The following is a 22,981-nucleotide window of genomic DNA, read 5'->3' as shown; positions in this document are numbered from 1 at the left end:
TGAATGTTCATAGAATAACCTTGGTATTTTCTTGCTGTTGCCTATCTCCATCTTGGTATTAAAACTCACACATGTGGGTGGCTGGGGAAAGGAAATGTAAGAAGCAAAGTTCAGGAAGAGGCATTAGAAATGTAGATCAGAACTTAAAGGAATTTTTTTTCATTAGTTTCCAAGCAGGAAAACCAGTGATTTTATAAGATGACTTAAATGTGTAACACTCACTTCTTTAATTCCTGTATAAATTACCCAAATGTCAGCTACACAAGCAATAGTTACACCAAATTATTTGTATATTTGACACTAGAAGTCATGTAGAGCTACGACGTCTACGGATTTCACCTTAAAACTATTGTAACTGGAGGATTTTGCTGTTTTCATACATAAATTACATTTGCTTTTAAAATATTCACAAGTGAGACACAGTGGTCTGTGCTCTTATGAAAAAAATATTCCTTCATTGATTACTTTGGAGGCCAGAGATGGCAAAGGAATCATGGCCTGTACCCCAAAGCACCTGAGTGGTAAAACTGTATCAGAACTCAAGAATTCCTGGTTTCCAAATTCTTTTTCAGGCTTATACTATACCTGACTGCTGCTGCTGACCTTTATATGATTTACACTCTGCTATACATCCTATTCCCATGCACACATTGAGTAGTGAGTTACAGGCACGTTTTCTTAAGCAATTAAAAAGGATTAAACATCAGAGAAGGTAGACTTGTTATAATATCCTTATTGTGCCTCTGAAAAAAAAGAAATTATAGATCCATAGTTTTACCTCACTTTTTTTTATTTATTTACATGGAATGAAATCTGATATTAAGAGAATTTGTCTTCTTGAGAGTGTCATTCTGTCCCCATCTATAATGTACAGACCAGTAAATGTAGACTGGTGTGTCAACAATTAGATAAAACAGATATATTAAGTAATGAGTGCTGCAAACACCATCTATCTTTACTAAAGCAGCTTTTAAGATGATGAAATACTTTTTGCTCCACTCCAAAAAGGCTTGGTTTCTGTTTATTATTTCACATGGCCATTACTTAAACTATAGATAACATTTAATCTTGAAGCCAAATCCTGAACAGTAAATTCCTTTAGCCCACAGTCCCCTGTTCTGTATTTCAAGGAACAGGACGCAGGGGCTTTGCTCTCCTCAGGAAAATCTTTTACAATAGAGTAAGGGAACTGTAGGCAGTCCAAAAGGCATTATTTTTGACACATACAGTCTAAACAACGCACTCTGTTAGAGCGAAACACGCCTGAGTCATCTCTTGTGGTTTCCAGTGAGTTCATGGAGAATCCCATGTGGGCATATAAGGGTAGAATTTGGGCCACACTGTTGAGAAAATAGCTCTGATAATGATTTCAGCATGAAAAGAAACACATGGAGTTCAAAGAATGTGTTCAAACAAGCCAGGCTGAATGAAAGGTTCATCACTTACTGGAGACTTTTCTGCAAAGAGCTATTGCGTGGAAAACAGTGATGGATGTAGTGAACCGAAGCATTAATGATGGACTAATGAACATCATTAATGATAATTCTTTTTTTATCTGCTGAGGACAGGGCTACCCTTTCACACAGACAAAGCAAGCAGATACCTGGGGTTTCTCACTGTATAAAGCTCCATCATGGACGGCTGCTCTGTGTCACAACTGCTTCTTTTGGTTTCACTTTTCCTTTCCATCACCTTCAAGCTCAGTGTCCAACTGGCATTACATGTTTCAGGGGTTCAGTTGTCTCCCATTTGCCACCCTGCTCAGGGATGGAGCAGGTGGGACAGCCTCCTTGTGTCTCTCATTCCTCCCCTCTGCAGTTCAGGGAAGGAAGGTAATAACTTCTTTTCCAGCCATATACAAAGAGAACATAACATCAGCCCATAAGCTCACCCACACTGGGTTAGACCCAAGGGCTTTGTAGTGTGGGATCCTTCTCCAACAGTCAATAAATTATCACGAGCATATGGGGGGGCGCGGAATTCTTTCCTTCCTTTGCCTGTGTGGAGATGCAGAGACGCTGAATGTATATTCTGAACAGAGCCCCAAGGCCTGTTCAAGGCAGAGCTAGAATCAGAAATGGGAAAATTGTGACGTCTTTTTAGAAGTTTAGCAGACAGACCGATGTTGCTTCATCCGTTGCTGTCAGAAATTATTTATGCAAAATGTTTACTGGAGCAAAAATGAGGGTAAATATTTTATACATATATATATATTATACATACATATATATATTTGCAATTTATATTAGTTTTCCACTTCTATTTATCTTTTTTCACCAAGAACACACTTAAGTGAGTGCTGCCTTTCTCTTTGGCTAGCAAAAGCACCTGCAAATTACTTTCCCCTTGATTTTCAAATCCACAAGTACCAATTTGCAAACGATGCTTACAGCTCTTCCGTATTTTCTTTGGGAACAAGCACAGCACAAAGCCTCCCTGAGACTTTCCATGTTCTGCACAGCTCCAGCTGAGGAGCACGGGTTATTTACAACCAGCTCTTCCGTCTGCATTTCATTGCACAAGTCTCAAAAGCAGGTTCTGGGTAGCTTGCAAAATTCACATGCCCTGCTTGATGAGAGTGGAGAAAATAATCCCTTCTTTTGTATCAGCGCACACAATATCTCTGTGCTCCTCCTTTCAAATACTGTCCCTGATACCTCTGTGCTGGCTTTGCCTGCAGCATTGCCCTCATTCAAAATGATTGCAGCCTCCGCTTATTGTGCGCAACATATAAATCCTTAGGAGGCTGCAGCTCTGGTTTCTCAGTGAAGAAGACTAATTTGCCAGAAGTTCAGCCAGGCTGCAGAAGGCAGGTATCTCTTTTCCCCTCCACACCTGGAGTTTTCCTCTCACTCACTGAGTCCTGGCCAGGAGAAGACTAAGCAGAGCATTGTTTTAGGCACTGGGGTCTTCTTTTCTCTCTTCCAAAAGAGGCAAAGGCAAACCTTCTGCCTTATGTGAGCTCCAAATTAAAAACATCCTTTGCTTTTCTCTGCCTTGGGAAAAGCACAACAGCCGCAGCGCCTTTCTTCTTTTAAATTACCTTTGAACTAAACTGTAATTCCTATTAGCTTCCTTCAGCACAGCAAGTGCTTTCTCTCAGCAGGGTGAGATCTGCTTTCTGGTAGCAAACAAAGAGGCAGCCCCAGCCCCCTCCAGAAGTCCCACCACTACAGGAGGAGATCTTGTATCTGGGTGCCAGCCTGGGGGCAGGTGAAGAAGGGGGTGCAGAAACCACATGGCTGCTTTGAAGGAAACTACCTACACATTTTATAACTATTGCTTGAAAAATGGGAATGTATACAGGATGCTCAGATTCCCCAGGAGTTATCTACAGATTAGTTCTGGGTACAAAGATGTAACTGATTTCTAAATAGATTTCCATCCAGAGAGGGTATTCTAATGGGGCTTTCAGAGTATTCCACACAAAAATATGGGCAAGGAACACCAGCCTATACATCAGCCAGATTTAGCTAGCAAAAATACTACTTAGCTTTGATGTTACCTAATAGGAATTTTCATTACAAGGAAGATAAATTGTATTCCCATATCTTCAGAGAGTTGTCCTGAGACTCACCTCAAAATTACTGACTTGGAATACACACAGAATTAAACTCAAAGAAGGCATTAGCTCAGGTATGAGAAATTCTGTATATGTGAAGATGTAGTGATCACTACCAGCATTTATCCATCACCTTGTCTACCCAGAGATAGTACAATACTAACATGGTTATACCATTTCTCTTATAGGAAAGACTGTACATTTTTGGCGCTTGCCACTTGCACTCCACCTTCTGAACAAATCCCACGTGCCCAGGGCTACCTGCAACAGCACTGCACCAAAAGTAAAGAAGACACAACTTGGTTTGCAAAGATAATGAGAACTGCCTTTGCTTCATAGCAAAACGGTGCTGTAAGTGTTGTGTGGAAAAAAAATTCCTACTTTAAGCCCTCCTGGAATTAAATCCTTGTGTAAAATATAGGGTTTTTTTCTGGTAAATGGAGACTCAAGGGGGTTCTGAATTTTAATTAATTTCATGAGCATTAAAACTATCTACCTGAATTTTTCTTCATGCATTCATAACAATTATAAGGAGCTTTATCACAACCACGATGCATAGAGCATGGGGTCCTTAAAAAAGCTCACAAAAGTCATTACATTACAGTACTTTTAATTTCAAATAAGAGCGAGTTCAATTTTATACTTCACCAAATAAGAATACATTGGTAAATACAAGACTTATTTATCTTCTGATCCACAGTAGCACTTTTTCTCTGTGAATGTTCCATGTAATTAAAGACCAAATATTTCTTAATGCATAAGCACTATCATTTTTCAAATCAGTAACAAAGCACACCAAATACTATAACATCTTGCCTTTTTATTGTATTGTGTCATAGACAAAGAGGAGTACATACAGAATAATCACTGCTATCACAACCATAAAGTTGCAGTGTCACTCTGATCCCTTTGGGAGTCAGAGAACATCCACTTGTCATTCATTGCACCTTTTCTCATAATAAGCTGCATATATCAAAACTCAACTGTGAGCAACCGTTTCTGTAAATAGAATCACAACAAAAAAACCCACTGCTTCCTAAGAGGAATTTGCAAGATTCTTTAAGGTACCAGCAGAATAATCATGCACAATAGCAATACAAAAACATAGACATGCTGCCCCCTGAAAAGGTGAGATGTGCTGGAAAATTCACAAGCTTGGTGCTGGAGCTCCATCTCCTGCAAAAAAAGGCAATTCAAAGACCTGTGTATTACTTTGGTTCAAATCTCAGTGAGAATAAGGTAAAAGCTTAGTATTTTTCAAAGGAGTTGTGCTAAACCTATTGTTTTATCTGTAAAAAAAAATGCAGTCTATGACAGGAACCTCTATTTTTTCGCATCGGTCACTTCCCAGTGCTACAGTGGAGAGCAATGCTACTAGAAACCTTGTGTTGCTGTGTCACGCTGCTTCTCTTTTATACAAACTATTAGGTCCTGTTGACCTAAAAGGGTTTTTCTAGAATACTACAAAGGACAAAGCAAATTTCCTACTTGAAATGCAGGTGCAAGGAAGCTTTTCCTTGCTGAGAACCACATGCCTTTCAAATGACTTTGGCAGAGTATATGGTAATGCACTCCATTGTGTTACTATGATTGCACACAAAAGAACAAGTTGGCAGAGGGTCACAGTTCCCTATTTCCTTGTGCCTAATGTGGTAGATAAAATGGGAAAGAAGCAGTTTGGAAACGTACAGATGGCTACCAACCACCATAGCCTATGAGCAGCCTGACAGCAAAAGATTAACCACTTATGGGAAGGCAGACATAACAATATGAATTTGTAAAATGACTTTGAAAGCCATTGCTATTGATACTGGCCTTGTACTCTTGTTTGTATAAAAGTTTCTAGCATGTTCATAGGTGCTCTAGCTGTTACATATTTTGGGAATAGAGTTTGGGAATTATATTTGAAGCCCTATAAAAAATCCATTATCATCTACATATTCTACTGGGTGCAATTTTCTTCTCTCCTTCAAAGACAAAGGAAAAAAAGGAAAACAATGAGAAAGGATTTGCTATTCTTTTTCAAAGAGTAACAACATGCAATCTTGTCTACTATAATATTACTACTACACTGCCTAAATTGTTTTGTTCTCTCTTGTTTCTCACTGACTGCAGCAGGAATAATAGTATCAGTACTGTAACCACTTTTATGGAGTGTAAAGTCCATGCAAGAGCCATGGCCCATTTTAGAAGAACTTAAATATTTCCCAAAATACAGTTTGCAGGAGGCTCGTGGGCATGCAGGCGTTTTACAGGCTTTCTGCCAAAACTCTCTGTAGAGGCCAGTTTGAGTGGTTCTATCCAGTATGTGATTTGCTTAATGAAAGACACTTCTCCAGAAGATTTTGGCAGACGTAATCAGTTGAATTGCCAGGCAGTATTCATGTGATTGCAAATGTTACCGATCACATTAGATGCTTAATAAATCTCTCCAAAAAGATCACAGCTACTGTGTAGCTCTGAAGACATTAAAATTGTGATACAGATTACTGTGTTTGCCGTGCACTGGACTATTGATAGAATTAGGAACAAATGCCTTCCTTGGGCTGCCAAGCAGTGACAACTATCAATTTCTATATAAAGACATGACTGCTTGTTTGTAAATGTTTAGCTATTCATGATTGCAAAGTAGCTTATTTTTCATGTTAGGGATACATTCTACCATAAATACACTAAAATATTTGACTCCACTGATTTTCACAGATCTATGGCAATTCACATGTGCTGAGGGGCAGGCCTGGAAGTCCAAGGGCAAGTTTTGGCTTGAAATACCAGAAAACCGAGATGCTATCACTGCTTAAAACCCAATGAGCAAGAGTTTGGTGCTGTTTCTTCTGTTGACGCTTCAGCAGATGCAGCATTGCGTACAGTAATGATAAAACACATCAAAGCAAAAATTATCTAGCTGAGCTGTACCTGTTTGGATAAAAATTGTTTTCCTTGTGGTGTGACACAGCTTGAACTCTGTATCTTCCTGTAATTTATTGAACAGCATTTTAAATATGAATAAATGTCCACTGGCCAAATCCTACTGCTTCTTTCAGTGTACTGCACGAAAACAATCACACAGGCCTCTCTTTTCCACTCTCAGGAGGAGGGTATCTGTCTGCAAAAAAAAACAAACCACAAAATCAAAGAACTGAATATATCATTTTAGAAGAGTATATAATTGATTAGACCTAATCCCTCTGCACAGCTGTAACCAAGGTGCTTTGCTGAGTGAAAAATCATAGTTATTAGTGCTGTTTTTCATCCAGAAAAGGTGATGAAATACGTATATTCAGAATCAAGATGCACAGGGAGTATTTTTATAGTTTAAATGTTTCCATTTTTGCAGTGAACATCAGGGGAGTAGGCTGTCAAAATTATTAAAGTGTCCTTTATAAATGCTGAGAAAAATTCCACTTTGAACCGCACTGCTCTTAATTCTTGTGCAGTAATAGATGGCATCCTGTTGATGATGTCTTCAGCACTGTGTAATTTAATTGCAGCAGATAGCATGTGCTGAGGAGCCAGTTGTGCTCCCAGTTGCGCTGCTGGGTCCTTAGAATAACTCTGAGCTCAATCCAGCTGTCAGTCTAACCTCATTGTCTGAAACTCGTAATCTTTCAGGGCAGCCCTAGACTTGAGTTTGTGGCTCCTGTTTTAACCCGAGTTAATTTACAGTTGCCTTAAAAAACATTTTCTACATATCTAATTTAAAATTACCTGCTCTTGGTTTTTTGAGAGTCTTAGTGGAAAAGAATTTCCAAGCTTTTTTTCTCTGTATCCAGGAAAAGAAAACCTTCATATCCTCAAAGATATTTAAGTATCATTTATTTACTCCCACCTGGAGTATTGTGTCCAATTCTGGAATCCTCAACATAAGAAGGAAATGGAACTGTTTGAACGGGTCCAGAGGAGGACTATGAAGATGATCAGAGAGCTGGGGCATCTCTGCTATGAGGACAGGCTGAGAGAGTTCGGGTTGTTCAGCCTGGAGAAGAGAAGGCTCCGAGGAGACCTTGTAACAGCCTTCCAGTACCTGAAGAGACTACAAGAAAGCTGGGGAGGGACTTTTTGCAAGGATATGTAGCGACAGGATGAGGGGGAATGGCTATAAATTGGAGGGGGGAAGGTTTAGGTTAGGCATTAAGAAGAAATTCTTCACGATGAGAGTGGTGAGGCACTGGCACAGGTTGCCCAGGGAAGCTGTGGCTGCCCCATCGCTGGAGGTGTTCAAGGCCAGGCTGGATGGGGCCTTGGGCAGCCTGATCCAGTGGGAGGTGTCCCTGCCCACGGCACAGGGCTTGGAACTGAATGGGCTTTAAGGTCCCTTCCAATGCAAGCCATTCTGTGATTTAATAGTGATCAAATAACTTAAATCTTTTGTAGGTCCTGGTCTCACTCTTTGAGAAACAAAGGCTGAGTTTCTCAAATGGCACCATCATTTCAGAAGCTCAGTCTCTTGGGAGACTCAAAATAAAATCATTGTTGAAAGCAACTCACATTAGTAAGTGCAACTGTGACTGAAAAGAAACTTCCTCCTGCGCATATCTTGTGGTTTTCATCCTGTGATCTGTGGTCCCACAAGTAGTTTGTAGAGTGACTTTAAAGAGTTTCTTGAGGGTGGAAATAGTTACTAGGCTTAAATTCACCATGAATGGGTTTCCTATCTGCGCTGGAATAAAACATTAAAGGTAACCACTTGTTAACAAATTATCTAAAAGCTCTGTGAAGTAATAAGGTCTTCAGCCTGCTTGTGTTCCTCTGACATGATGCCTCCTGACAAATTAGAAACAGCAAAGGGCAAATTAGCAAAGACACACAGTTTTCAAAGGAGTAGCTGGGTGCTTCCACCTGGGGATCTGCTCCGCCAAGCTCTGCCTTGCTTGGCTAGCAGAACCTCTGTCACCGAGCAATACCCACTCTCTACTACTTATTTCTTGTTCTCAGACTGCAAGCTTTTCCAGAGAAAGGCTTATTCAGAACTGCTTTTCCCTCCCCCCACAGCCTTCCATCCTTTACAACTCAAACTTTTGACATCCACCTTTGCATTAAAGAGGACTTGTTCCCTTGTCTGCTTTCACTTATCAGCTTAGTGCAATGGCAGGCGCTATTAAGCTCTGCCTCTCACTGGTACAATGCAATCCTAGATGAGTGAATGCTCTCATTGTTGGGAGCCAAGCAGAAATCATAGAATCATCTTAACATCAAACAGGCTTATTGGATTTCACTATACTGCCAACAAGCTGTCACTGTTACCACAAACCCTGCCTAGGCATCACTCAAGCATTTACAGACTGGAAGACCAGCTCTGGATGCACTCAGCTGTAAACTGAAAGAGTATGAAAGAGGAGTACCAGTCACAAAAATTTACTGCAGCCCTGTTGGCACTGGTTTAAGAGGTCCTTGGTAGGAACAGTCGCACATGGTGTTTGCCGATGTAACACGTAGCACGGGCATGTAACATGTAGCACGGGCATGTAACATGTAGCACGTAACAACAACTTTCAAGACTCAGGAGTTGTTGAATGAAGTTATTCATGTGCATAGCCTGAGAAATTATAGTTGGTCAGGATAAGCCAAGCACCAGCAGTTGAGTAAGGATATAGAGGCTGTACCTTTCAGAGAACAGAAGGCCATGATGTACCATTTGCAGGGCCCTGGCCACTGCATTTCACTTTACTGTCTCTGCATCATCCAATAATTTGTATTTGCACCTCTTCCAGAAAGGCCTTTGGAGTCTCCATCCAAAGGCTAGAAAAAATGGACAGCAATATACTCTTCCGTTACTAGTAGTATAAAACCCTGACATTTGTCAAAGAGTGGGTGATGTTAAAGATAGCTGTCTAGGTTTGTTTTGGGGCACTGTTCCTATGCCCTTTCTTCTGTAATACTGAGAGCTGTCTACATTGGTGCCTTGGCATCTGAGGCCTGCCCAGGTCCTCACAGAAACAGAAGTTTATCTTGCTGTGCTCTGGAATCTGCATCTCTCTTTACACTCTGCCTCACCTCTTACAATACAGCATTTCTCTCTGATGAGTTGCATTCTCACTCCACCCTCCAAACAGTATAGGCAACTCAGATATGTCTGAATATCTCTGTAAGTGAGATTAAGGTGTAGTGCTGCCTCTGTTGCATTCAAAACTATCTTCCCAGTGCAGTTTAGATAGGAATTCAGTACCTCCTTTAATTTCCCACGTAAAACCTGGTGACAGCATAAAAACCAACACAGCTGTGATTGCACATGGTCTTGTCACATCATGTGTAGGTACAAAATATTTCAACTGAACCTAATCCAATCAGGTGAAACCTTGCTGTGCGCTAGAGAACAGCTCAGCACAGCTGCTGGATGTACAGCCCCTCTGTTCACACGCTACCACTTAACAGTTATTTAGGAAACTATATGAAGCAAGGCTCAGAGAACTGGATTTGTTCAGCCTTGAAAGGAGAAAGCTTAGGGGAGACCTTATTACCTTAACCAGGACATAAAAATTGTCTACCAAGAGGATGGAGACTCTCTTTTTACAAGGAGTCCCATGGAAAAGACAAGGAGTAATGGGTATAAATTGCTCCTGGTGAGATTCTGATTGGATTCCAGAAGAAAAATTTTCACCTTGAGAACAGTTAAACATTGGAACAACCTCCCCAGGGAAGTGGTAGATTCCTCTATGCTGGATCCTTTTAAGACTTAGCTTGACAGGGTGCTGGCCCACCTCATTTAAACTATATATCACCTAAAAATGTTGGACCGGATGATTCTTGAGGTCCCTTCTAACGTGGCGTTCTGTGATTCTATAATATTTAGTATTATGCTAGTACATGGGAATCTTTTGCAATGTAACCCATACTGCACTCAGAGTTCTGCCCTAATCAGTTTGCTATCGATATCTCAAGAAAGCTCAGGTCACTCCACTGTTATTGTATATGGCCCTATATGATTGTCCGTGGTCACAAGAAACCAAAGGCAAAGCAACGTAATTGTTCTTCTGTGTTACAGTTTGGGACACACAATTGATTTATAACTCTTTGGTGGACTCTGCTGTGAATGATGATGTGACTTTAGAGGAACAGGAAGCCCTTCTCACCTACCAACAGGGATGGCAGTGGTCAAAGTCACTAGAGGAGGTGGGAGATGTGGCTGCACTCTGTTTTCACTCACCACAAGTTGCTTTACTGTGATGTTGCCAGTGCTAATGGAGCAGTTAGGGAAGGAGAGGTAGGAAAAGACATACATGGTGGGGCTTTATTAGAGGTGAGAGACCGCCTGCCTCTTGCAAACTTCAGACAGCGTGGGAACCACTGTGGTAAGCCCTACCCCAGTCAATGTTTCTGCACATTTATGAACACACCTCTGTATGCATTTCTAAAATCAGGGCTTTTAATACACCCGTATTTTTTGTTCATTGGGACCTCTGCAGCACAAGAGTAGCATGTGAAGCTGCAAAATGCCTTGTGTGCTGTGATAACTATCTAAGCAAACGTGCTTCCCCCATTTTCACAGAGCATCAATCCATGAGCAAGGAATATACGTGTTTCCTCTCCTCGCTGCCAGCCCTGCCTGACACCTTCTTGTTCTACCATTCACTTTCTGCTCCTACCCAGCAAACAGTCAGTCCACCGCTCAGAAGCAATGTTGTGAGGAAAAAAAGCAAATAATCTTTCTTGTTCTTCTCTCCTTCATACATCTTCTTTCCCTCTCTAGCTGATGCAGGGACTGTCTAGGGTAATCCTTTAGTCTGTTATGCAAGAAGTCAGACTAGATGATCTTTAATAAACCTCTTCAGCCTGTAAATATAATCTGTACTTGGTGCAATCCTATTCGCTGAAATGAAAGTGAGTCAGCAGAGATATCATGTCTGCTGTACACAACCAAGCAGACCTGGCCACTCGGAGATAAAGGCTAAGTAAAAGCTTTTCTATAGAAACACTTACCCGTGTGTCTAGATTATATGCCGTCTTCTTTAAATCCTGCAACGCCCTCTGCATGAACTCAAATGCATGGCAGTCAACACAGGGACGACCTGGAAAAAGGTACAAAAGAAGGCATCACTGTCACAGTATGACATTTGAAGTGTAGCAGCACAGAGGGGGAATATTTAGAGACCTTAATGCCAGGAGAAAACGCATTTTACCAGGCACCTGTATCTCTGTGTGTACAAAGTTAGGGCTGCCTGTGATCAGGGCTGTATCTATCTTTGTGCAAATGTGTAAAGACCAGAAAAAAACACAAGAGCGTTTTCCTGTACGTGCTTTTCCGAACACAACTCACACTTGAGTCTGCCCAGTGCTTTGTGTCTTCAGCCACCAGCCTCTCCCTTTTAAATGGAAAACCTTAAATCTTCTTAGACATGGGTTAATTCTCAACTGACACACTGAAAATAGCAGTTTGCAGTGGTTCAGAAATCAGACGGGCAGGTCTGTTTTTACAGGAGCTCTTACAGAGCAGCTTGGCAAAAGACAGTGCCAGATCTGTATTTGCTTCCTTTCACCTGCTGCTGTATTTTTTCTCTGCCAAGAATGCAAAGCATCCCACTGGCTCTGCAGCTGGTGCCACTGTGTGCACAGAGGGGCAGGGCAGGGAAAAGGCAGAGAAGAAGAGGAGGACTTGACAACAACTAAAATGGCTCACTCCTGGCCCTGGGCATTTCCGCTTTGCCAGGATTCACCCTCCGCTAATCTCAGGCCCTTTCCTTCAGCCTCAGAGTTAATGAAGTGTGGGTTTTCAGAAGAAGAAATTGCAGATACTGGAGGAGATGCAGGGGGAATTGGGAGAGAGACATTTTACATTGATCACAGAACCCCCATGTTGAGGGGAGTGTTGAAATCCCTGTCCACAAGCAGTCACTTGTGCTGCTCTGACAAAGCAAAGAGAGTGCAAAGCTGCTGCTGAGACACGGGGGAAGCTGCCCGGAGCCGAGGACCTGCTGTGCAACACTTGGAGCACCCTGTGCCTGGCACCTTGCTGCCAACACACACTTTCCTTGTGCAAGGGAGCATCCAGAGTGCTTCTTGGTCCCCAGCAAACCTCTTAGAGACTTTGACCTGCTCAGGAGGTATTTTCCTGCTTGCCATTGTCCTCCACCTCCCCTCCGCACAGCTCACATTGCAGGGAGACCCAGGGATAATGTCAGGGATTTGATTCCAGTGATATGAGGAGATGCAAAGTCTCTACTTCTATAAGAACATCATCACTCACAAAGAGTCTTTCTCCAGGCCTGACAGGAGTAGCAACCAGATGGTTTTGAGCACATTTTCAAGAGACCAGCCCCTCCTGTTTTCACTATTTCACTAATTTACTTGTTTTCACTTCAGATCATGGAACAACACCCTTAGAAAGAAAATAGTCTGCTGTCAGCAAATCCATCATTTACTTGGTGCCATGGCCTGCTGTCTCCTTTTGCTGTGGTCTTCTCAGAAAGCACTCTGCCCTGGCTCCACCTCAGTGAAATGCTATGTATCCTGATGCACTTGTCCGCTTGTCACCAAAGTCTTTCCAAAATCAGAACTTGCTGGAGGAAAAACAAACTACGGTCATAAATGAAGGTCTCCTGCTCTGGCAGTGTAGAGAAAGCATCTTTGAGCAGAGTCATTGATTCCATAGTCAGTTACTGCCTGCCACCCAGCAAGTCTTCTCAGGCCCTTACGAAGGCCATGGCTGTGTGGGATCATTCCCTGATATTTATGGCAGCCAAGTGCTTCTATGTGGACAGGGAGATATTGGTGGAACAGTATAAACCTGCCAAGTGGTTATTTCACTTCTGTCACCCCTGTGAAAGCAGCTGCCCTGGCATCAAACCAGCTTCTGCAGGGAAAGGGTGGTGGCACTGCGGGCACCTGCCTGGGCAGCTTTCTGCGTCCTGGATCAACATCTGCAAAGCTTCTAACACAGCACTGCACTTCAAAGCCACAGTGCAGATGCAGCCAGTCTCACCACATAACGTGATACTCACTCTCTAATACAGCTTCGCGGCCTGTCCTCCTTGGTGGAGGGTCCTTCTCCAGGCACAGTAGTCTTTGGGTCAGGTTAGCCCCTCTGAGTGCTGGGAGTTAGCAGCCCTGCTGTGGGAATGCTCACTTGATTCCTCCAACCAGTTATATCCCAGGATGGGAGCATCATTTTGATTTACAGGGGTGCAGAGGACTCACTGAAGCAGCACTACTGGCAGGTGAGAAGACAGTTGTTCCTGGAGGTGGTGATGAGCAGCTGGGGAGGTGGCTGGCTATAAACTCTTCCACCCATGCAGCCCAGCAGAGTGCACAACTGTTCAGCACTTTGGGGACTGAACTGGGCAGTGCTCTCCATCAAGCACCTGGCACTAGCGCAGAGCAGTTCCCCAAGTAAAATAGGAGCAATACTCCACTACCTGGAAAGCCTATAGCTGAAGGTGGACATTACCAGCAGAGCTGACAGTGCCCTGACCCTAAACAGGCTTTTTTACTATTACACTAGCCAGACTCTCACAATAGCCAATAGCAGGTACTTAAGAAAGATGTAAGAATAAGGCTCTAGCAATGTTCTTCTAGCCTACGAAAAGGCTGAAGGATATCCTGAGTCTGGCTGGAGTTTCTACATCTGATAAGACCTCCACGAATTTTTCTCACATTAATCTGCCTCCTTGCTTCCTGAATCCATGAAAACTTTTGGCATCTACAGCATCCTGAGGCAATGAGTTCCACAGCTCAGCTATGCGGCGAGTGAACAAAATAACATTCCTGTCTGTTCTGAAGTTAATGTCTGATGCTTTCATTTCCTGCCTTTAATTTTTGCAGTGGAAGAGACAGCTATTAAATATTCACTATCTTGTTCCGCTTACGACTTTGCTGCTTTCCATCACTCCCTGCCCTGGTGTCTCCTTTCCAGATCGAAGAGCTAGGCTGTTAAGCTGGTCTATCTAGCTGGACCTAACGTCTCTTCACGCTCACAATATTTGAGTAGAATACCCATGGACATTTCCCCAACATACTGATGCCGAAAGGTGTTTTCTTAAAGGGTTTAAATGAATCTAAATATGTTCTGTTGCCAACAGGAGCAATCCCACCCTACTTCAGCTACCTGTCCCCACACATTCCCTTGCTCACAGCAGGAGTGACCATGCCATTGCTTGGTCAGCTGAATGGCTGGGTTTTTTTTTCTCCAGATCAGATCCTGAATGCCCAGATTCTGTGGCCAGAACAAGAAAAAAGTCAAGCACAGGAGGCCAGGTTATGGGGAGAAAAGTAGAGGCAGCATAGCCTTACATCAGCTTAAAGCAATCATGAAACCAGACCTTAAGTCACATCATAGCAAAGCATAGCAGAGTGCTATTAATTCCTTGTTGACAGCTGGGAAAAGACTATCATTCACAGGGAGACTTAACAGGTTTGTGGATTAACATAATGAGAATTATCAAGAGCCAGCTATAATTCTTTAAATCGGTCCTGTCAGCATGAAGACTGCATGTGCCTTTGTGTGTTTGGGGAGAAATGGGGGAGGAGAACTTAAAATATGCTTCTTGGCTTCTTCTTGGTGAAAAACTGGAACTGAAAGCACTGTGGAAGTCTAATTTACTTTCTCTTGCATGCACATGGTGTTTACTCTTTGTATTTCATGCACCTTGGCTAACGAATACAGACTGACCAGCTTCTGCTCTTCAAATTCCACATTTCAGCTTTCACAGTCGGTGTTCCACGCTGCAAATGCAGTGGAAGATTGGGGAAATTATTTACTTTATTTAGTGGCTGAACTTTAAAGAAAATAATCCACAAACATTAGTAACACCATTTCTTACTTGAACAGTCTTTTGCATATGCAAAGTGGTGTGTATAAAATATAAGCACATGAGTAATCACTGCTAATTAGCATTATTCATAAAAAGGTGGGCCTGGCTCTCTGGCTGGCAGGACGCATGCCAAGTGGAGAGCAGGCAATGGTTCCTCCAAGCCAGACTGCGGAGCCACACAGGGCAGGATCTCTCAGCAACCCTAAGAATTCTGACTTCGTCTCATGCTTCTGTCCTGTGACTTTTGCACCTCCCACACTTGCACAAGAGCATTGCAGCCCCTCTCCTGCTCATGGTGCTGCAGGAGGGACACATTTCTCCCACCAAATGGGATACAGAGACTGTAGTGCTTTCTGGGGCTGTGAGGGATCATTCCTGCTAAAGGCACGTTCCCAGTCCCATGTCAGGGAGCTGGGAACAGAGAAGAGTGTTGAGCACCTCAATGGTCTGTCCTGTTAAAGGACACTTAGTATGGTCCATCTACATCATATATCCCCATCAAAAGCATATGTTAGAGCCCCAGTTTTCTCCCTGGGTCATCCAGGATAGCACCACCACCATTTTACCTGGGCTGACAGGTAAAGTCAGCCAGTAGTGGAGGTGGGAGTGCATGTCCTGCAGTAGCACTGCCCCCCAAAATGGGCCAGTGCCCAGGGGGATCAAATCCTTGATGAAAAATAGCCTGTGGAGCTGACATCAAGCAGGAAAAAGTCCAGCAATGTCTGTACCAGATCACATCAGAGGTCTGCTGGGCCAAGTGTTCCAATTCCTATGAGCTACATCTCTTGTAGTACACTAAACATGTCTAGAAGAATTCCCAAGCTTTGAGGTCAGCTGGCATGGGACAGCTTATATCTAGAAGAGGACATTCTGTCTTCCAGATAGGCAAATGGCCTCCTGTCACGGACAAAAGTGTGCCAGGGACCATCCTAGCAGGTTACTAGTACAGGCATGTGGGAATAGTGTCTGCTAGGGATTGTCCGTGGGCACTAATTAGAGACATGACCTTCATGGCTAACAATGGATGGTCATGAAAGAGTACAAGAACAGGGCGAGTATGGAGGGATGTGTCTCCAGAGACCCTTCTAGGCCTCAGGGATACAATGAGGCATCTCCTCAGAACTGCTGCCATATCTAACAGCCCTCTCTAAGATTTTTTTTCCTTGAATTTACACAAGCAGTTCTGCAATCTCATGCAAACTTTTAGCGTTCACAGTGTCCTGAGGGAGGAGTTCCACAGGTAAACTATCGGCAGGAGTACCTGGAGCACTTATCAGCTACACAGCACTCTCTCAACAAGTGGCTGATAAGGAGCATCCAATGTTTCTTGTTGCTTTAAAACTCCACCTCTGCAGCAGTACAGAATAATTCACAATTCACGATCAGCTGAGAGTCTTCCTCCTGGTCTGATCTGAGACATAAATACTGTTATGCATTCCTATCAGCCTCCATTAGTCAGAACAGGGCAGCATATCTCCACAGAAACACTGGCTACAGAAACACTCTGACCTGCCCTTCATTCCTCACTCTCACATGCAAGAGCAAGACAAGACAAAGAATGTTTTTCAAGGGCTCTTCAGGGGACTCAGTAGTCTGGCCAAAAGATATAAAAACCATGAGATAAGTCCTTGAGTTTGGGATTAAAAACCTTGGCCAAGAGTTTTGTTCTACATGTGAAATAAGAGTTTCCACTACGCAAGCAGAACCATATACCTTTTCCCAAAAATGTATTGACTTGCCTCTGGTAACACAGGCAGATAAAGGACACATAGAATGTATTTTTAAAGCATTATTTTCTTCTTCAGGACACTAAATGGACTACTTCCCACAAAATTATTAAAGCTAATTAATGCATGCCTAGAAAACAGACACACAAAATACAGATAGGGTCTAGTTTAGAACAGACTATAAACTAGCGCTAATAAAAAAGAGAATGAATAAAGAAGGGAATTCAGCACTAAAGTCCTGTAGAGATAAATACACATAGGTGTATTTGAAAATTAGTAATGGGATTACAGGAGAACAAAATGCAGTGACTAAATCAGATCTTGTATTAAGTATTTTGGTAGCTATGTAAAAATATAGCTGTGATACAAAGTAAGCATGACTAAGAACTAGAGACTGGTTTGTATACAATTACATTCCACTTTTTTTTTTTTTTCCCCCAGAGGATATTTTAAGCTTCTAATGAGTGGCTACTTCCCACTTGCTGTCGCCAAAACAGCCTGACAACATTGACTCTATCCCCTAATATCCATAAACTATTGCCTCGTTTTGTAGCTGAGGAAGTTTAACTAGAGACTTGCTGAAAATAACAGCAAGCTAATATAACAAAAGAAAATAACAGAGGAAGCTAATATAAAGCTGCAATCCAAATTCAAGGGCTCCCAACTCCACGGTGTGCTCAAGCCATCCATCATATTTATTTGTTTTTTCGGTTTGCAGAATAGCAGCAGGATTCCAGGATAATGTATGTATGTATTTACAAATACACTGTTAGGGTCAGCTTCTCCTGTGTCAATCTATAAGAGTTACAAGAAAGTTGAATTGGACTAATTGCTCCAACCAGACATTAAAATGAGCAAAATGTAACATCCTAGCAGAAATAAACACAGATTTTCTTTTAACAATATCCAGACCAGCAAGAACGTCACATGTATTGAGGTGAATCTGGAAATGAAACTCTCAAGAAGCAGATCTAAAAGACCTACAACCAAAGAACTTCAAAACAAGCTCCAATGGAAATTATAGTAGGCAGTTAGTATTTTTTCCTAAATAACTACACATCCTTTGCTTGCTTGCTGTTTTTATAAGCACTGTTTTCATGTGCTTTGCTGACACGTTATAAATTCATCATTACTCTCTCACTAATAAGGCAATGCAACATTCCCCCTGGAGTTTAAGATCTGTGTGGCTGCTGTGGGTTAAGTGGAGGAAACAAAGCAGGATGTGGTGCAGCAGGAGGGCATGAGGGCTCCCGGCATGGGTGCTCATGGCAGGTACATACTTTCTGCAGGAATGACACTCCCAGAGTCCGGGCTGGCCCCCACAAGCCTCATGCTTAGCAGGCCAACTACTGAGATGAAGGGGATGGCCACACGCATCACGCTCCAGACAGACGGCAACGCCATTACTCTCATCAATAATTCAGGCTTTCTTCCCTGCCTGAAACAAGGAGAAATAATGAAAATCAGTAGTTTGGTCCCAGCACGCTCCCCACAAAGGAGTGGACAAGATGTGATGAGCACCGACCCGCATGTCCACACAAACTCACATGCACACATCACTGTACCAACACACCATGGGCTTGTGATGCACCCCAAAGACCAGTTTGCCAAGTACCTGATCTTTCTCTTCCACTGTGTGCCAGACCCTTGGAGCAGCTGTAGCGAGCAGGAGAGGCTCCAGCAGCCACTCTGAGCATGCGTCCTCCCTGCATCCCCCCTTCCCTGATTAGGGTCATTGCCATGGAGATTTGCTATAGCAACACTGAAAAATTTGAACTGCCAAGTGGAGAAGATTTAAAGGGACCACAATGCGGATGGTTGCTGCTGTAATCCTCCTCTGCCTCTGGTCTTTGAAAGCCATGTCCTCTCCTTGGCAAACACCGGCTGTAATGCCCACATGACAGGGTCTTAGGCATTTTTTGTGTTTGTTGATTTTATTCCCAAAGGGATTGTGCTGAAATATGCAGCTCTCATCCCTTGACTTAGCTGTAACTCAATTAAAGTGAGATGTTGCCCTGGGAGGTTTCAAATGGGATGAAAACTCAGAAGTTTGATTGGGAAAATAAAAAACTTGGGCCTTCTGGTGGCACCCTGAGCTCTCGAGAAAACTCTGTTATGGGCTTCGTTTAACTACGCTGAAAACAGAGCCTTGTGGACAACAGCAATATTGGCACATGAACCAACCAGGAATAGAAAACCTGCAGAGCATCACCCCAGGTAACCTCGATTACAGCCCAGCTGAAACCTAAGCACTGCAAAATTTTAAGAACACTCACTTCAAGCTCAGCTCTTGATCCGGGATTTTGTTAAGATGCTGTGTCCTGACAAAACTGAAGCACGAACTCTCCCGGACAGAGGATCTCCGTAAGTACCTGCCTGAAATCAAGCATTCAGAAAGTGGATACTTTTGGGAAAGGCGCTCTCAATACCTGTTTGCTCCAGAGTGTGGTTAAAAATTCATCTTGCAACATATTTGCTCAATGCATGGCTTTTGCCGTCCCTCAGGGTAGGCTGCCCTACCTCCTCTCACCAGGGAGCAGGCTCCAGCCTTCCTGGTCTGTAAGGAACAGCTAAAGTGTCAGCCTTCCTGGGCTGAGACAGAAGTTATCCCTGGGCTTCTTCAGCCCTAATATCTGTCACCAGTAGCATATTGTACTTCTATGTCACTTGTTCCTGTAGATCCTCAGAATTACCTCTTACATCCCTCATTTCAATGCTTATGCTTTTGGACCCGGTTAGTTTAAGTTGTCTCAGAGGACTCCAGGCTCTTGATCACTTTCTGGCAAAGTCTTATTGCCTTATGCATGCAGGAGAAGACTTTGCAGGGGAGCAGCCCAGAGTAACAGAAGCAGTTCCTACAGGAATGACACATTAAGCAAACTTTTAGCCCAAAGTGCAACTGAAAATCAACTTCCCTTGTGTGGAAGGTCCAAACCAAGGTCTCAATGAGGTCTTCACAAAGTGAGTCAGGACACACGTGTGCATCAAAATGGCCTCGCTGACTTTACAAGAAGCCGATACTCCTAATCCAAGCTCTGAAGCTGGATTCCTGAAGTGAGGTTGTGTGATTCAGCCTAGTTTGATGCTGTTTGTCTCTTTGCACACCTCAGAAGCCTGTTAAAGGAACAGCTCTGTAAGAGTCAGGATATAATGGAACAACATGGTACGGTTTAACTGTACACTCATCTAGGGCTGGTCACACAGTCTAGCCCTGATCTGCTGTTTTAAATAACACCAAATGGAAATTCTGGCACAAAATCCAAACTTTACACTTCCATTCATCCTGGCATATGTGTTTGCTGTGCATACCCTCATTATAGTCCCACAGACACACCATACATTTCATCCATGAACTTTAAGAAAAGGGCAGAAAGGAATTGCCAACAGAAACAGTAACCTTTGATAGTGTGGAAAGCACTGATTGTTAGAATATTTTTTCAAGGTATCAATATAGTCTTTTCTAAAATTTTAACTGTTTTGTAAAATGTTTTTCATAATTGCTTGGTCTTCTGCATAGGTAGGAAGAACAACCAGTAAAATCCACAATGAGGTAAGGAAAAGAAGTAACCAGAGGTGTTGCCCATCTTAAAGAATTGCAGAAGGTATAAAAGGGGATCAAAGCAGAGAAGCTGGGAAAATTTGGAATAAAGAGAAGATGAATATTCTGAAATATGTCATTCCCAGGATGCCAAGACTCCAAGGAGGCATACATGTGGTTTGGTGACATCTTGTTATTAGGGTCTATATATTGCGGCAAAGTTGTGGATAGTTGTATATGCATCCAATAAAGCTTTTCTGTGAGAGGACGGACCATCTCTGTCTTGGTTTTTGACTGCTCAGCCACCCACTATCCTGACTTAACACTGTGATAACACCACAGAAGGAGTCCTTGCTGAACTGGACTGATGCCAGCCAGATGGTATAATGTTATTGAACCTGATCCCACTCATGACAGTGGGAGGGATCTGCAGTAGGGCACTCTTTATCCACCATCTAATGGAGTGGAAAGTGTTATTTTAGTGTTACAGCATACTACTAAGCTTAAAATAATGTCTTTTTTTTTTTTTAATTGCTTGATGCCAACATAAAACAATCACACATTGCACTTGCAGAATCAGGCCAGTTTTTGTGTCAAATGCCATTGTCTTTAAGAAGCATAAAAAAAGTTCTCAACTCTTCTTGCTAACAGAACCATGTGATCCAAGATGCAGTTCTCCATTCACAGGGAACAGGAGCCAGTCTGCATGGAAAAGTGCCAGTAATCTGTGTTGTTTTATCACCTCCAGCAAAGCTGAAGGAGAGAAAAGCATGAAAGCACTTGCATGACTTGCTTTGCTGTTACATTCATTATTGCCTAGCACTATGAATAAGGGATACCAGTACTAAATTTACTTTAGAGGAAGAGAAAATTCCAAGAGGTTTATAGGAATCCATTTACAGTCTGAAGAATGTCATACTGAATCTCAGGGGGCCGTCAGAAATATTTATACTTAGTTTTTTTCTACAAAGAATCTATACCTAATTATCATTTGCTAACAAAAGAAGAGTTTTCTCCAAACTATTCAGAAACATCCAGAAGATGATTAGCAAGGACAGACATCTGATAGCTCCCTCTGAATATCTTTTATTGATATCTTAGAGATATAGGTACTGAAAATTGCATTTTTGCAGTAGAAGAGAAAGAAAACATATATACCTACTTGAGATCACTAAAATTAAAGGCTTGAGTTAAATATGTGTGCATAAAAGGAAGGTGCAGGCAAAGGTTCTAATTTTAGAGCTCCATTATGGTCATGGGTACGCATGGCAAATAGGAGTGGTTCATCCCAGTCTAATGTGAAATGCTAAATCATTGCCTGCTAACACGGCCAGAAGACCTCTCTTGAACTCAAATGGAAGAAAAAAGCACAGAGACAGAAGAATCTGTGTCTGGTTACTATTACTTGAGTAACAGAGTGCTAAAAGAATACAGGCATAGCTCTAGCGAGGACAAGAAGCAAAACCAGATGCAAACAGTGAGAAACATGAAGAATAGCAAGAAAGAATTCTTTAAACACACGGGTAGTAAGAAAGACGAGAAAACAAGTGAAGAATTTTTTCTCTGTTCAGCAGAAGGGAAAAGATAATCAAGTTGATGCCTAGAAAGGGACACAGGTCATTTTAACTGCCAATCAACATGAAGTGAACTAGTGAGCAGCAACTTAACAAAACACCAGTGATTGTGTTTTAGGTAAAAATATTTAGCAGAAATTTGCTTTGGTTACATATGCTTGTAGGTTTCCTACAGGTCACTTTTCAAGGTTTCAATCTGCCCAGAGCTCTCTTTTTACTCAGGGCTATCACTCAGATCTACCTCAGGGTATTTAAAGAAGAAACTAAAGCAATCACCAATCAGCAATTATTGTTTAGATCTCAGAGAAGATGTGAGTTATGCCGGCCATGAAAAAGACTAAATGCAGTGACTATTTTTTCAAAAGAGGAAAAGAAACTGGAAAATCACAGAGAAACCAGTTTCCCATCAACCCCTGAGAATGTTTTTGAAGCGCAGACGGTTCGTAAGCATTCAGAAAACACGAAGTAGAGTTGCAAATAAAAAGTATTTGTCAAAAATCAAGTCAAATCACTTTAGCTTCCTTCTTTGACATGGTAAAAGGCCTTGCAGGTAGGGAAAGCTGAATTTAATCAACTCCAGGAAGATTTCTGATGCTGTGTGGCGCAGCATTGTCAGAAGCAACTAAGGAAACAGCTCTGAAGCCAGGAAAACTGGCTGGGTCACTGCTGAGAATTAGCAATGGGTCACTGTCACCATGGAAAGATATATCATATTGCTCCTGCAGAGACTCACTTAGGTCAAGAGTTATTCAGCATTTCGTTATTCAGTTGGAATGAACGAGCAAAGTGGTTTTTTAAGATGTAACATCAGCCTGGGAGATTATAAGCAATGCTGG

General features: G+C 42.4%; 1 protein-coding gene across 2 annotated transcripts; it reads right to left on the bottom strand.

Annotated features, from left to right (window-relative positions):
* Positions 1-4,242: 4,242 nt before the first annotated feature.
* On the bottom strand, positions 4,243-22,354 carry C4H4orf48 (chromosome 4 C4orf48 homolog). 2 transcript variants are annotated; one of them, XM_054065439.1, is made up of 5 exons: positions 19,945-22,354; positions 19,310-19,405; positions 18,314-18,471; positions 11,480-11,568; positions 4,243-6,668 (listed from the first exon to the last, which is right to left on the bottom strand). In XM_054065439.1, the coding sequence occupies exons 1-5, from the start codon at positions 20,016-20,018 to the stop codon at positions 6,603-6,605; spliced, it is 483 nt and encodes a 160-aa protein (XP_053921414.1). In that variant the 5' UTR covers positions 20,019-22,354; the 3' UTR covers positions 4,243-6,602. The 2 variants fall into 2 exon arrangements, with proteins under 2 accessions (XP_053921414.1, XP_009560311.1); XM_009562016.2 differs by lacking the exons at positions 19,310-19,405; positions 19,945-22,354 and adding an exon at positions 18,649-18,780 and having other exon boundaries at positions 4,247-6,668.
* Between the last annotated feature and the right edge of the window lie 627 nt (positions 22,355-22,981).

Source organism: Cuculus canorus, chromosome 4 (assembly GCF_017976375.1).
Source record: "Cuculus canorus isolate bCucCan1 chromosome 4, bCucCan1.pri, whole genome shotgun sequence".
Taxonomy (NCBI): domain Eukaryota; kingdom Metazoa; phylum Chordata; class Aves; order Cuculiformes; family Cuculidae; genus Cuculus; species Cuculus canorus.
Note: the sequence above shows the minus strand (reverse complement) of the source record. Positions and strands in the feature narration are given on the sequence as shown.